At 39.8% G+C, this 16737-nt stretch overlaps 1 protein-coding gene across 8 annotated transcripts in view; it reads left to right on the top strand.

The window, feature by feature from the left end:
- Positions 1-16737, top strand: part of DTNA (dystrobrevin alpha) — a 183566-nt gene that overhangs the window by 151644 nt on the left and 15185 nt on the right. For 4 of the 8 annotated variants that reach the window (XM_018080470.2, XM_018080506.2, XM_018080451.1 and 1 more), the window contains 7 exons: positions 580-667; positions 3128-3225; positions 4601-4714; positions 7890-7986; positions 9234-9251; positions 13317-13476; positions 16220-16309. In XM_018080470.2, coding sequence (XP_017935959.1) covers positions 580-667; positions 3128-3225; positions 4601-4714; positions 7890-7986; positions 9234-9251; positions 13317-13476; positions 16220-16309 — 665 coding nt within the window. The remainder of the gene's footprint in view (positions 1-579; positions 668-3127; positions 3226-4600; positions 4715-7889; positions 7987-9233; positions 9252-13316; positions 13477-16219; positions 16310-16737) is intronic. The other 4 variants (XM_018080513.2, XM_018080489.1, XM_018080461.1 and 1 more) reach the window with 2 other exon arrangements.

Here is a 16737-nt window from a genome sequence, read left to right as displayed (position 1 = left end):
TTACTCCCAAATATCAAGAAACCAATAAGAGAAAAAGTCTGATTATAAATTCCTGGATCAGTGGTTCCAAACAGTAGTCCATGAGGCCTTGATAAGTGCCCTGCAAAACTGTCCTAAATACTGTTTTCTGTTGCAAATCCGACAAAATTTCTAAAATTTTTCTCGACAAACACTGAGGTTCCCACTAATCCACTGTCCAAAAAGTAATCTCTCTTCCAGGAGATATGATAAACCTGACATATAAAATAAATGCTGACTGGTGGTCCTAACCACCTCCCACCCATTTTTGGGCGGAACAGTCTGCAAGTTGCATCTTGCACAACCTTGGCTGGGGTTTGCAGACTGTTGCTGTTACCCCCTAAGGGAAGGTGCCGTGTGGCCCCTAAAACTGATCCTCCCAGGCAGGTTACCCTCCCCCTTCTCCCCTTTGCTCAATTAATGTCTGCCGTTGTTTAATTTGGTGACATTTTGCTTCCAAGTTCTGTAACGAGGGGCTGTGAGATGATGGTGCAAGAGAGCAATGGTCATTTTTACCATGTATAAACATCTCTTCCCTCCTTTCCCCCCACGCCTGAGCAGCGTGCTTGACAGCGCAAGTCGCCTGGATGAAGAACATAAGCTGATCGCCAGGTATGCAGCAAGGCTGGCAGCAGAAACTTCTTCATCAGTAAGTGTTATAATTAAAGGAAGGTACTTTCCTTCTGTCATGTTCTAAGGGCTTAGCAAGATCAGGAAAATTGCATCTGACAGTCTAATGATTAATGGATTATTTTTCCCTATCCTTTTCATCAGAGGCTGTTATGCTTTAGTAATAACACTTTTATGCAGTCCATTTAAACCCAAGAATCCTCATACTAATGCATATAATCTATATACTAATGCAATGGTATTTAAATAATTACATCAAAAGGAATCTGACATCTTGAACTGAGGAAAGACTAGAAAATACTGTCTGGACCAGTTTGGTTAAAGGTTAATGATTTACTGCAGTGGAAAAATGGGTGGCGAATCCATTTTACTCTCTAGTTCAAATATCACAGCCACTAGGGCCCTAAGTACTAAGGATTTTAAAGAATGTTCTTCAGCAGGATGACTGTAATGACCCCCTGCATTAGCCCTGGCTCCCATTTTCATTTCAGAGCAATGATTATTCTGCTCTATGTATCCCAAGATAGAAGGTGATGACAGGCTAAAACCTCACTAACTGCATTTAGGAACAAGAGACAATGAAGCAGGAACCTAATCAAAGTATATAAAATCTTAAATGGTACATATAAGGTCAGCCTAGTTACTTTTTTTCCATTTCAACCCATTTGGTAGAACAAGGGACCATAAATAATGGTTAAGTGAAAAGCAGCTGGTACAGAGTGCCCAGAAACATTTTCGCACAGAGATTTACACTGCAGGGTCAACTGAAAGGGTGAAATTGGGCACCAGAGTTCGTGTAAAGACACTGATTAACACTCACACCAAGAGAAGACGAATATGCTGCCCCGTGCAGCTATCTGTCATGGAAGATTTCAGACTATCTGCAGCTACGTGGGAAGAGAAGGGTGCTCCTACTCTGCCAGCCAAGCCCAAATCAGTCCTTTTCAGAGGTGTTTCAAGTTTAAGGCAATCTGTAGGTGATGGTGCTGTTTCTGAAGGACAGGGAACAAGATTTCTCATTAATAATGTCTCTGGGTAAAAACTGGTTGAAATCAGTTGTGTACATGTATCCTCAATATGGGGGAAAACTTAGGAAACAATATAAATAGAACTGGTTTGAAGGAAAATACTGAATTTCTCATTGCCATTCATCTGTGCTCTTTAAACAAAAGAGACAGAAGGAAAAGGAAAGGTTTCTGTATACAGAATTTTTTTCCAAGAACAAGAGTGGCACTACAATAGGAGCACAGTGGAAATTTCTAAAGCTTTACTGATGGACATTCTGATTTTTAAGGAACAAAAATCTATTAATAGCAGTGGGCATTCAGGAAAGATCCTGATTCCTCCTGTACCAGCCATGGCATCCACCAGCATGTATCATTTCGCCTTTATGCACTGTTCTGCTTCCCTGTGGCTGAAGTGTTAATAGGAAAGTGAATCCATAGCAGCAAAAATAGTATGTGGTTCCAGGCAAAGCATACTGTCCTTTCCCCACAAACAATCCTAACCTTTGTCAGATTTGTTAGGCTATTGAGATGTATCTTCATCCTTTTTGAGGGTCCACCTCCTGGAGAAAGAAATGCCTGGCATCACATAAAATAGGGCTCCAGGGTTACACTTCACAGGGCTTTCTACAGTGAGGAAAACTCATATCACAGCAGTAACTCAGCAGAGTATTTTTAACTGTCTGAGATTCTTTCAGGTTGGAGTCAGAAATAAAAGGATATCTTTGGTAGCTGTGAAACTTAAATGTCTTGTTCTGTGTTGTAATTGATACAATACTGAAATACAGGAGTGAGAAATGGTAACTGGTTATTGTTGCTGAACATGCAAAAAGAGAGCATAGTCCAATGAATCTTGAGTGAGCACTGCCTAGTCTGGTAAGAAATTGTTTAATTCTCACCTCATTTTATTGGGGGGAAAAAGGTTTTGCTGTACCTGAAGGACTGGGGAAAGAGGTTTTCTGAAGTATCATCAGAGCGTTTAGGAAAGCTTGGCCAAATGGGCCACACAGCCCGACTGAAAACTGACTACAGCTTTCAAACTGAATGTAAAGCCGCAGTTTCAAGGGTGAAACATCACTGCACTGGAAACACATCCCCTTCTTTTTGGAGACAGACCCTGGTTTTTGCTTCAGTGCATTCCTCTTGTCTGTAGCATCAAAATCAGAAGCCATATTACAGCAACTGCCTGCAGCAGTGCCATTGCCTTTTATGACTGGTTCAGAGGAAGCTCCTTGAAAAAGCAATGAATGACAGGATCGTAAACACTTGAGTCTTATTTACTCTAGCACTTACTCTGCTTTTACTAGCAATGGAGACATACCAACATGAGCAAAACACAGATGCTCTTTTTTTAGTGTAGGCAAGCCTGGTACTGCATTTTCTGTAAGCAGATTTCACAGAACAGATCTGTGTTGAACTCATGAGTGCATGCTGGCTATTCCTCTTTCAATGCAGCCTTCTCTGTTTTACAACAGCAGCAGAGTCAGCAGAGAGGGGCATCAGATATCTCCTTCACCATTGATGCAAACAAGCAACAAAGGCAGCTGATTGCAGAGCTTGAAAATAAAAACCGGTAAGCATCCACAAAGTACCTGGTTTTGTTCAGTACCATATGTTTGTTTGTTTCTTAGCATTTTTTACCACCTACACCCGTACAATGTGCTTATACATGCACATACATCCCCCGCTACAAAAAGCACAGAGCACAAAAAGATCCACACAATATGACGAAGGCTTTGAAATCCATAGCTACCCCGTGTTTTCATAAGCATACTGTTCAATGGCATGATATAATCATTGATACTTTGCTGTTTGCAGCTGCTGTTTGTAAAGAGTTTTAAAAAAAAGCCTATCCTGTTTCAAAACCGGATTAACTTTTCAGTCGGATCCTCTGTAGCCCTATAACATGAAACGATAAAAGGATCAGTCACGCTTGTAATGTTATGCTCCCCTGCTTTTATTTGGGAAAAAGATGATTAAAGCTCTCCAGAACACTGTCTGCCTGTGAAAGGTTTACAGAAAGGTTAGCAGCAAGTTAGACTGCTGATCAAATGAGACAGGAGGTACAGATGCAATGGAGACTGAGAGACAGTGTCCAGGAGAAATAGGCCAGCCGGCCCCAAAAAGGAGTGATGCCTATTTGTTAACAGCAGAGAATTGGGCCCTGGGTATCAGACTGCCCGATGCCATGAAACGTATGGCAGCAGAGCTCTGCTTTTAGTGCTGGACTGTAAAATAGAGGCCAGCCCAGACCAGATGGTTTCCCATTCCAAACTCTTCACTGCCTTCTGTCACCGTGTAATGAGCACCACCAGATCCACTCTCAATTTGTCTTTCATAGTTCAAGGCTGGCTCTTGACCGTCTGCTGTCCAGCACATTGTGAAGAAGAGACAAAATTCACAAAGATTTCTACCTTCTGCTGTAAAGCTTTGTATTAGCCTTTTGACAGCACTCTAGAGCTGATGAGCAAGTTGTAACGAGACCTATTAAAGTGCTTCTCTGTGAATTGTTGACTGCTCTCACATCTCTACTTACACTAAAAGTATTTTTTAAGTGCCAAATGTTTTCTCTCATACTCAAGAAGGGCCAGAAAGGTTATTTTAATTTTTGTTAAGTTCCTGAAGTGCTTGAAATGTTCATGGTGAAGAATTAGAAGGGAGCAATTCAGTTAAGCTTAGAGCTGTTTCGTGTCTACCTCTGATTTTTGGGGGTCTTGAAGAAATATTTCCCTCTATGGCAAAATCTCAAGAGTTTGTTTAAAAAACATCCAGAACTCTTTCCCATTGCTGAGAGCTTCTTTGGTTGGTTGCAGCCCAGTCATTTTATCTACATCTACATTGATGAAAAGCTACATACAGCCATACTATTTCTCCTCTTGCGATGGTCAGTGAGCTGGTTTGGTGGAAAATTACTGACTTGTAGTCTTCTGCTTATTCTCCTCCCCAAGAGAAATCCTACAGGAGATCCAGAGGCTGCGACTTGAACATGAGCAAGCATCTCAGCCCACACCAGAGAAGGCACAACAAAATCCCACTCTCCTTGCAGAGCTCCGACTGCTGAGGTAAGTCCACAGAAACTCCGGCCATGACACAGGCCAAACAGTCATTCTCAATAAGAGATGAACCTTGCTTATGGTTTTGGGGGCTTTTTAAGCCTATGTGTATTCTTTCTCCGTTTTTGGTGCAGCCAAAAAGCTTATGCTTTAAACTGCATGCATGAGGAATCTCACATATTACACATCTACATTAAATTAAGCATGTGCATTAGTGTTTGTAGAGTTAGGACCTTAGAACAGTTGCAATAGGTCCCCGAAGCCCTGGCCAATTGCCATTAATCATATAGGGAAAAATGTTCTGTCAGAACAAACATCTTTAAGAAGGCTTTTGTTTATGCTAAAGAAAATAAAGCTACATGAAAATACTGTCAGAATTAGGTGTTAATTTTTGAAAATTCCCCCCCCAAGTGTTGAACACTAAGGAGAGGTTGGTTCTCTTCATTCTGCAAAACCAGGCTACAGAATGATCCTCCTTATCACACGGGAGGTGGGGAGTAATGTCATCTGCAGCAGCTGAAGATTTAGGGGATCAATCCTCCAGTTATCCCGCCAAGCTAAAAACATTGATATCAATGTGTCTGCATGTTAATTATGATACTCTACATGGATTTACTAATTGCCATGAATTGAAGAAATACACTTGTCATTGGCCCAGATCATAGGCTCTCTGAAAGTTCTGAAGTTCATGTTGTGAGAGCCAGACAGAGAATCCAATAAGAACTATTCAAAATGCTTCATGTGAATAGAGAATAGAGTGTAAGCACTTTCCAGTGAAACAATGCTAGATTGCTCTGCCCCCATAGCAGTTCTCTCATGAGAAGACTAAAGAACATTGTTGGCCACTTAGCCACTCCTCACACAACTAATACTTTAGTGATATGATTCATTTCAAAGGAAATTACTGTAAGAAATTGTGCTAAATTTTTTTTTCTTTACAAATACTTCATAGTTTTATTGTGGAGTTTTCCACACTAAAATATTTTTCTGATTCACAAATAATTACATTTGCCTTCCAATCTGAAGACAAAATAGCTTCTTCATTTCTATGAGTGATTTTAGTATGTAATTACTTCTAGATGTCTACAGGCAAGTGACATTCTGTGGGACATATAAAACTAACTGTGAGGAAAATGCGTACACTGTATAAAACATACAAATAATATAGCTCTTATACATCAAACCTGAAGCCTATTTTCAGCAGGTTTAAGAGATTAACTTTTTATGTAGTTGACAAATAAAATTCATTATATTTAAAAAAAAATAATTGATTGTGCAGTGTTAGCAGGCTACTTAATTTTTCCCTCTTTTCAGTTTTGATACACATATTTTAATTTCCTGACACGGCATGTCCCTAGGGCAGTGGCGGTGAGTTCCTCAATTATATCTTCTCTCATTTAATAGAAGTGTCAGAATCAGAAAATTACTTTTAATCTGTGGATCTGAAGTGTTTTGCGTGCCTTCTAAATGTTCACCATTGGAAAGGCAAAAGTCTGACTTATTTACTGGGAAATTTTGACACCACCTCTAATTCTTAGACACCTCAGATGGCACAAGGCTGTTCTTACGTGTAAAACAGCAGGACTCAGAACAGTATGTAACAGATTTATGTCTGTTACCCCACAGATTTTTCAGGCTTGATATACTTAGGGCAGTAGGGCTATTTAGTTCATATTTTCTTAAGAATTGCTGAAATCCGTAAATTATGTTGTGGGAACCTGTCCCAGCATCTTTCACTAGCTGTTATAGAGTTGCAGAGTCACTGAAATGAGGTTCTGAACACAGCATTCCTTCCTATTACCAGTACTTGGAAAACCCATTACTTCTAAGAACTTGCTCTGGAGTACAGCAGGAGAAAAACTTCAGAGGAATGGTCTGTACAGCGCACACTGCTTAGATCCTAGGTTCTCTCTCCCTGTGGAATGAACCTAAAACTCAGCAGAGATCTGTGCTGGGACCTGCCACTTTGAATTACATGGACCTTATTTTTATTAGCAGTTTCTTAAACTCCATTGCCTTTGTACAATTCATAGAGTTTCCAGCCATTACATGCCTAGAAAAGAAAAACCAGCACAGGCATTTTGTAGCAGAAAACAGATGAATCCTTCAGAAGAGTAAATGCAACCTGGCAGTGTTACTATCTGATTCTATTATATGGGTGAGAGACAAGAGCACACATGAGCAGTCCTGTAGAAATCAGTGTTGCTTACTTATATCAGCAGGTGCTCACTTAAAGAGAAGGGTTTTGTATTTCTCTAAATATAGGAAATGTACTTTTGTTGGCTACAGTACTTTTCCATTTAGGATTAAATTGCCATGTTTTTGTAGGTAGCAGAAGGCTAATGACATACTGGTTTTGTGTTATTTGCAATACAATAGTGTATAAAATATCCCTAATATGTATATTTTTTAACGGTAATGTTGTTAATTACATCATAGCTTCCAGGAGGGAACAATTTTATTTTGTTTTTAGGTGGGGACCTCTCACACAATTTAGTGATTGAACATGTGCAAGTGCTGATCCCCCATCCTGTGCAGTGGAGCTATGCAGAGTCAAAGCTGTTCACATTTATGGAGGCACAGAGTGGCTGTCACACTTGGAGAAGCTTAGTATTCATGCTGTCACAGGACCACCACTGGACTCCAAGTCCAAAGAGCTGATTTCAAGCAGTTATATCTCCACTATGTGATAGTCTTACTCTTGCTTTCAGAAAAAAAAGTAGAAACAAAAGCAGTTTTCTCTCTGAATTTCTGAACTCAATCTTAACCTCTTTCATATCTCACTGTGTTCAGTGCCCCTGCTGTAATTTCCTGTCCTTTAGGGCATGGCTTTAATTTCTCCTGACAGCTAGACAGGTTATTGACTAGAGAGTTCCAAAGACAAAAATTGTCAGCATTTCCTCAGGGGAATATAACACAAATTTGTTTGAACCTCATTTGTTCTTTGAAGAAGTGTCTGCCTTTTCTCTAATCACTGTATTCAGTCCCACGAGGATTCTCAGCATGAAGGAACTCACTAGCCTTTATGTAGCCCTGTTTCTAAGCACTATGCTGAATTCATCCAGTGTGTTTGCTTTCCTGCAGTCTATAGGCATGTACCTCATAGCAGGGCTGGTAAAATGATGCATTTAAAAGCTGCTGATACTGTGAGGGTGAGCTCTGATCAGATCTGCTTGTTTCTCAGACAGCGGAAGGATGAGCTGGAACAGAGGATGTCTGCTCTCCAGGAAAGCCGGAGGGAGCTTATGGTTCAGTTAGAAGGCCTCATGAAACTGTTAAAGGTAAGGAGCTCCACCTGATACTACCAAGGAGAACAGACAGACTGAAGCAAGAGAGGAGAGAGAGGAGATGCAACTCCAGAATTCTGCAGAACTTGACTGTTTCTACCCACAAAATTTGGCTTTGTTTCTCTCCCTTTTTATTTTTTGCCTTGCTCTTTCAAGTCAGGGGTTTCAAATGATGCTCAGAAAATGTTCTTGTAGCAACACTGCATCATCATTGTCACTTACTGCTAAGTGGAGTAAGAATAAGAAAAGAAAAAAACAATATATAAGTTAACTATTAGCTATGAGAAAAACACTTCAGCACTGTACACTATTACCTACTCCAACTGGCTCTATAGAATTGCTTTGTTTGTTCCTTTAACTTTGCCCATTCAGTTGCTGGTTCTGTCAGATGTGCCATTTGACAACCCAATCTAACTCTCTCGCCTTGGAGATGCTGCTCCTCCAACCCTTGTTCATTTTCACGAATACAGAAACACGCCCTTGTTAAACAGATAAAACATGCCTCAGCAAAGGATCTCAGTTAGAAATGAAGATATCAAAAGGCATGTGCATTTTTAAAGACTAGGATAAGATGGAAAATGTGTCTTTATTTGTAGAGTCCAGCCCTATTTTACCTGATGTGCCTCAGGACAGATGATGCCAGAAATTCACATGGGAAGAAAGAGCTCTGAATAGTGTAGGAGTCTGTTTTGTTGTTGGCCATGCCAGATCAAATGAGTGCATGAAAATTCAGTGCAACTTGGGTCATATATGTCTCCGATAAAAGCAGAAGGAATTTCACTGAAGTCCATTCGACAACATATATTTTGCATTAAAGGATGCCTTTGACCCCTTATGTCACTTGCACCTCCTCAGACACAGGTTTCTGCAGCCACAGTGCAGGAATTGGTGGCACCTGAGCAGCAGAGCCCACCCAGTAGTCAGCATATTTTTGGGAGCTGGATTAGGCAGGAAATTTTTACTCTACCTATGAAATGCTGCAGTGCTACAGCTAGCAGTGAGGGCTGCCTGATGTCAATACACTGCCTGGACAAAGACAATTTGGGGTAGGAAATGATAGCAGCTTTCTGCATGCTTTGCACTGTTATGGTGTTTCAAAGTATGCGTAGGTGGGACCTTAACCTGGTCACATACCTTCAACTATCTTTGTACCTTTAACTCTGTACTCCAAATTTGGATTTGTTTTCTGTTCTTTACTTAAATCCTGGCTAATCTCATGTACTGAACCTCTTTTTCTTTAGGAAGAAGAATTGAAACAGGTAGTAAGTTACCTCCTTATTGCAGGCCTCACTAACTCCTAAATGTGATTGTGTTCCTGTGATTTATTTTACTTTCTCTGCTTGAGAAGTGCGTGTGTTCTTTTGACCAAAATTAATATTTTGCAATTCTTTCCCATATTATTTTCAAATATCTTGGAGCAATTTTCACAGCTGAATATCTTAGCCCTCTAGAAAGTGAGTCATGACTACAAGGAATCTTGATCTTTTTCTCACTCCTCTAAGTAAAAACACGTAAGGTTTTTACCTGACATGGTAAACCTAGAATATGGATTAAAGAACATTTATACTACACATAACATTTTGAAAATGTAATTAGAAATTTGGAACTTCAAGAAAAACATAACTGAGCTTAAATCAGACCCAGGCAAATAGTTTAAAATCCCATTTTACTCAGAAAAAGTCAGGGCATAGTGTGCACATCTTTAAAAGTTGGCACTAATGCTAACATTCCCATGAGTCTTCAGGAGATTAAGTGATTTCTGCAGCCTAAATCAAAAAGAGCAAGCATCTATATTACTAATAGTAAATTTTAAAAGATTTGTTTTGAAGCTTATTAGTTTTGTAATGGATCTTGGAAATATATTAGGCTTTTAAGAAAAGGCACTTTTCAGATGGCAGTTTGATTTATGAGTTCAATAAAAATGTTTCATTTTAACAAAATACACTTCATCTGGCTTTCATCAGCAAAAGTACAGTCACAAGTCTGACATGTTCTGTCTATGGTAGAGAGTGTGGAGTTTGTTTATGGGTAATGCTCACCTTCATAAAACTAACACTGGCTAATTTTTTTAGAGCATCAATCTACACACAAAAAAAATAAAGCTGACCAAACATCACCTTCATGTAAAGGTTGTCTTTTTTGATTCTGCAGTATTAAGAGAGATTCCATTCGCGAAAGAGAAGTTTTCAATGTGGCAGGAGTTTCCCGATCATATAAAATGTTCACTGGACAGTATAAGTGAAAGCACATTTTCAGGCTGTTACGAGATATTTTTATGAGATTTTTTTTTTTCTTCTGAGAGTAATAGCCTCACTGAATACCAGGTGATGATGCTAAAGAATTATTCTCACCATTTCCATTTAATGGTCCTCATTATGCTATGTCATTTCATGATCTGTTGAGAGAAACAGGATTAAATTAATTTCTGGAGGAATTCAATCGGAATGAGCAGCCTGGCAATTAATCTAATGGTTATAAACTATCTATTTCTCTACTGCCTTTCCTTGAGAAAGGATAATGAGTTCTTCACATCCTTGTCATTTGATGAGGCTGTGAGATGGGCTTTCCCCATATGTTATCGCAGTTCAGTCCCGGCAGAGGGAGCAATGGGCTAAAGCTCCTGTAAAGCCAGTTTTCGTTTCAAGGATTTTATCCTAAGCATGCATGACACTTGGTAGTGGGAAAATCTTTCCTGTCTGGCAATAATTAACTTAAAAGCCATAGCAGTTTGACTAGGGATGGTGATTAAAATAAAATACATGAAAGTTTTCCTAAAAGGTATGAGGATATATTGATAGCTGCAACCGAGTACAACACAAAAGTTGAAGCCATCCAAATATCCATGGTGGCTGTGGTAGCTCCCCTTTCAGCATGCCTTAGTTCTCAGCTGGTGGAGCTGCCAAGTTTTGGGATCAATTCAGTGCTCAATTTCTCTTTTGAGCTTACCAAGAAGTTTCTACTGACTGTCATAGCAGATTTCAGATCGTTAGCTCTAGCCCTTGAGAACCACATTTCTCCCAATAACCACTAAGCAGGAATCCAATCCTAGTTGTACATCATTCGCACAAACTCGGGCTGAGGTGGATCTAGCTGAGTAAAATATATTTAATGTTAACCTCTCTGAAATTGGGCATTCCCTAATATCCTCCTGTTTCAACTTGCTGTTCATCAGTTCTGTCTGATACTGCCCAAATAGTATAAAAAGTGAGGAGGTTTTTTTCCTGGACAAGGGACTCCGATTGCTTAATCTCTGTGTGCTTCCCAAACACTTTGTTCCAGCACCAAAAGCTACAGATAAGAGAACACTGTTTGTCATAAACACAAAATCTCAGTCATAGCTACAAAGCAGACACAGGGCAAGCACTGGTTATGCAGCAGCTTTTGCGTTTCTCTTGTGGGAAAATTCCAGCCCAGAAGTACTGACAGGCATCTGTTATTTTTAGTAAATAAAATGCCTATCCTGAAGTTCATTCCTGAATGTGACTTGAAGCAAATTTTGTCCAAGTTTTTTACCTCATCTTCTCTGAAAGTTCCCACTGTTGTTGGTGTTCCCCAGAACTGAGATCAAAGGCAAAAGAGAGCTAAGGAAAAAAGGCAAGTGAAAAAAGGCATTCCTCTTTCGGGGAGCTGGGAACCAAAAATTCTTTCACAGATTTCACTGAGGATGAAATATGCTCCATTGGGGCATGAAAGGAGAAAGCTGTAGATCCCAAGTGCCCTGCCTGATGTGCAGGGGGTGTGACCTCCAAGGACCTTGGAGCATATCCAGGTTGCTCTGTGCCCTGCCTCTGGAGGGCTAGAGATCTGCATTTTTGCTGGAGCTGGTACAGATGATTCCAGAAACAGGAGAGCATCTGGCCTTTATATATTTGACTTGCCTTTCATCCATCATTTAAATGTTCTAAACCCAATCATTAAAGAAATTATAAGTATTAAATCCTCCATTCTTCCATTAGTAATGTGCTTATTCCTCATAAACCTAATTTGCCCTTGATGTCTTTCTGGGGATAATGTCTCTTAGAAAGGGGTGATAGGAGAAAAGAACAAATAGCCTAGTATTCTGATACATTATTTATGGTTCAGGGCAGGAATTTATAAAAATCTCAAGGGCAGTGCTGCGCTCATCCTGAAATGGGCTGCACTTTGTCTTTTTGGAACATATTTGCCAAACCATATCAGGGCTGCAGTGACAACTAAAACAGAAGTCAAAATAAATGTCATGGGGAGAATTAAGAAATCCTCCTGAATTCTCAAAATAAATGGCGGAAAACACCAACCCTCAGGTCACTTTTGATTGTAAACAACCAAGAGCTTGTGTTACAATTCCCCTTTAACAGCACTCAAGCCACCTCCATCTTTAGCATCTACTAAACACAGGTTTTCAGTCAAAAACCATGTGCAGTTTGGTGTGGGCTCCAGCATTTGTTTTTCCTTTTGTGGATAAACATTCCCAGGGGTTCAAATCAGTGGATGAGAGGAATACCATGTCTCTTGGTATCACTCACTCACCCAGCTGCATTAGTAAAAATTAGTATTCTGTAAAGTCTTCTTGAATTTCAGCTAAGTGATCCTAACTGTGAGGTGCTAACAGCATGACATTTATGTGACTGGTGTTAAAACATTTTCACTTCCAGCAGCTGAACCCATAGAAGGAATTTATATTGCCCTATCCCCCCAGTTTTTCAGGAGTGCCTGAGTATATCCTGTAGAGAAAATAATTTAATAGTGTATGTTTAGTAGCAGCTCAAATAGTTCTCTAGTTCCAAATAAAAAGCAGAAAGTTGTATTGTTTATTGCGAGTGTCAGACTTCATGTGACTGAGAGGTCACACGTACCATGAACTTGTCCTGCAGGGAGGCAGAGGGCAGGGCTGTGATCAGCTCTGATCTGATGAAAGGGGCTGTTTCAGTCCCTTGCCCAGGCTGAAAGCCATGCTGGTGCCAGCATCTTTTCCCTTCTCACAGCCAGAACGGGTTATGTTTTATCAGGCATTCATGTGAACTGGGGGAGTGAGAGAGGGAAGAGGGCAGAGAGTTCCATAGTGTGGTGTTTATTAACTTGGATTTTTTTTTAATTTAGCTGCCTGACATTTTCCCGTGCTTAAAGGAAGTCAGATCTTGACTCATATTTTCCTGCTTACTGTTTTTCTACACAGAAGCACTGCTGTCCACTAACAACTGACTGTGGTATATTTCTTCTAGCACAATTAACATTACCCAACTGATCTACAAACAGCATGATGCCTTAAAGCTGAGGGATGGGTGACAAGGACAGCAGGCAGACTCTTGCAAAGACCTGTTTAACCCCTTGTGATTGTTTTGCAGACCCAAGGGGCAGGCTCCCCACGTTCCTCACCCAGCCACACGATCAGTCGGCCTATTCCAATGCCCATCAGGTCTGCCTCTGCCTGCTCCACCCCAACCCACGCACCTCAGGACTCTCTGACCGGAGTGGGAGGAGACGTGCAGGAAGCCTTTGCACAAAGTAAGTCTCATAGCTTGTCTGAGGTACCTGGAGACTGAAGAATCATTATTTCTTGTGGTTACTGTCTAAATGAACTTGAGCTTGAGAGTTGCGTGCAATGAAACAAAACGAAACAAAACATATTTGCAACAACTGGGTTTTGCCATTGAAAATCAACTTTGTCAGCCATCAGACCTTGCTGTCAAAGTGATCAGGTAAGCAAAAACTGGACAATGATGCCAGTTAATGGATTTTATGGTAAGAGGGAATTATGATCAAGATGGTCAAAGTGATTATTAGTGCTTTGTTAACTAGAAGAATTGCTATTGATCTCAGCAGGGCGCTGTCAGTGTGTTTGGTTTTAAGTAAAGACTTTGCAAGAAATAGATGATACAGTCATAGAATTAGTTCAGGAGGAAAGGGCTTTTGTAAGTCAGTGTGTCCGTCTGCTCCAAGAAAAAGGACTTCAAAGTGCTATCAGACCATTCAGGATCTTTACCAGTAGAGTTCTAGATGGCTCCAGGCACACATTTTCCACAGTCTCTGTTCCAGTGTTTGATCATGTTTACTGTGTGAATTTCTTGTCCTTGTATCTGATTGGAACATCCCTTGATGCAACTTGTGACTCTTGTCACTTGTCTTTTTGCTTTCAGCCTCTGAGAAGGGTCTAGCTAGACTGGACAGGAGTAGAGTCTGGAAGTCTAGGTGAACACTTTCTTTGCATTTCCAGAAAACTACCATCCCCTTCCCACTCTTCTGTCAAGTAACAATAATTTTTAAACTGTTTTGAATTTCTAAGGCCACAAATTAAATGATTATGTTGAATACTGAAGAAAGTGAGTCTGCTCTCTCCTAAAATATTTACATAATTGCAATTCTGATTTGAAAATTTTTTTACCTCTTGCCCTAGTACAAATTAAATGTAAGTTTAAATGTAAGCTCTGAAGTTCCTCTGCTACAGTTGAAGCATGTTTGTTCCCTAGAGCCCAGATAATCCCTCTCATGCACCCTTCCCCTTGATTTCCATGGGAATTGTGTCTTTGTGTGTATCTTAGATTGAATCAGTAATGCAATCAAGAATTTTCTCCTAAAGTGCTAGTCAATTCATGTATTGAACAGAGGCATAATTCCTAGTACCAATATAACAGGTCACTGCTGATCTCATTTTCTAAAAGAAACAGAGAAGATATATTTTTATTTTTTTTCTACTGTGAAAAAAAACAAGGCAGGCAAAAATATAAACTGCCAACCCCTATGCTGTTATGGGACAGTTTCTTCCAGGGTTAAGAGTAATAGAAATAATGTAGTGGCCGCAATAAAATATCCATAAACAATACTAAGGCTGCCTCAGGCAAATGCATTTTAAGTGTATAAATGTGTTCTGGTCAAGATAAAGAGCAATATAAAAAGTTATGTGATCACATGTTAAAACTGCTGCATTTGATAAATATGTAGCTTTATGTCATTATTTACTATATTCTCTAGATGGGAAGGTCAAACCCCAAGAACTTGAAGCCAGGCATTCTGTCACATCTTAACATACGACTTTGTGAGGGGGGTTGGGCTGAGATTCTATGGCTCCATTCTCTGCTGCACCAACAAAGATCTGCCTATATATACATAATGCAGACAAGCCATGGTTAAAGGACATGTTCTCTTCGTTGTTTCTGTTTCTCTTCCATAGTGTTTGCAATAGTTCAGAGTTACAAAAGTGAGAAGATTTTAGAGAGGGAGTGACTGTCTGTGTGTTTATCAGAGAGAAATTAACTACTCTAATTTACATTCCAGTAATCATTTGCTAGTGGATATATTAAAAGAAACTCCTTGGGATTTGAGGAACTTTTTAAAATGTATTGTTTTGCATTCAGGCAGTTTTTAAAAATTTACAGCAGCCAAATCCTGCCAATTCCTGTAAATAATTCTATTTGGAAGACTAGAGGTTCTGTGGGATATATTGATTATTCAGCTACAATAGTATCTATGTTTGGGATTTGGGGGAGTTAAGCATGCATTACCCACAGACCCCTCCTTAGGAAGGAGTATTTCATGCAGCTCACAGGAATCTTTCATGATTGATGGTTAAGGGAATATTGCCAGGTTCAGCAGGGAAGCACTTCTAGATGCATTATTAGAAAGAGTTTAAAAGCAGCCTGGGGCTGTTTAGAGAGGCAATAGCACTTCCTTTATTAAAAAAAAAAAAAAGTGGGGGTGGAAAGACAGGCAGTAAATTATAGAATATACAAGAAAGTCCTTGAGTTACAGGAGAGGCTGAGAGGGAGTGGAGAAGAGAAATCTGCATAGTCTGGGTGAGGTCAAGTGTGTTTCTTCAACATTTGCCATAATTATCTGGCAAATACCTGGCAATAATGGTGTCATTAAACAGAGCTGTGGGAACTTACAGAAAACGCTTCATTTCTACCCTCCTCCCCCACAGGCACTGTAAATGAGTTCACGCTGGATTTAATCTTCCAGGCCTGGTCTGCTGGTGTCACCACACAAATGCAAGCTTGATGGCAATGAATAATCTCCAGATATCTGGCATTGTGATTAAATGAAGCGTGAGGGTAGGCTTCTGCTTTTGCATACAGCATAAGTAAATGAGGCCATTCTGCAGAGAACTCCACTGCACGTGTCCTTCGTAAGGACTTTGATACCCTGAATTATCACAATGACAGCTTTCAACGGGGTTAAAACTGCCTTCAAGAGGAAAACATATGTCATGTGAATAATCATAACACTGTGCTTTGTCCGTCTCTTGCTTCAGGTGCAAGACGAAACTTAAGAAATGATCTGCTGGTGGCAGCGGATTCAATCACCAACACCATGTCTTCTTTGGTAAAAGAACTAAATTCTGGTGAGTGAGGTTGGCCAGGATGGATAGTCACTACATTGACATTTCACGTATTTCTGAAAAAAAATGGAAGGTGGGAAGATACAAAGCAACAAAAAGGCAATGTATTGTATCTTTAAAGCTTGTCATGCTTTTAGAAAAAAAATCCTTATATAACAGCTTCAGGAACACAGCAGTTTCCCGAAGCCATGGATGTAGAGGTGCAGCTGGATACAATGAAAACTTAAAGTTTGTTTGTTATTCCATGTGGAGTGGGATTTCACTCTTTAGAAATATCATTCAATATAGAACATATAGGACCTATTGTAAAATGTAGTCTGTAGTAGTCTCATTAAAATATCTTACCTTATAACTGAGATAAGCAAAAGCTTCAATATTTGGTCCCACCACAAGAACAAAACTATAAGCTTTGCCAATATATGTAGAATAAT

The sequence above is a fragment of the Manacus vitellinus genome, unplaced genomic scaffold (genome assembly GCF_001715985.3).
Source record: "Manacus vitellinus isolate BGI_N305 unplaced genomic scaffold, ASM171598v3 scaffold_1_pilon, whole genome shotgun sequence".
Lineage (NCBI taxonomy): Eukaryota > Metazoa > Chordata > Aves > Passeriformes > Pipridae > Manacus > Manacus vitellinus.
This window is presented reverse-complemented; position numbering and strand designations above follow the sequence as displayed.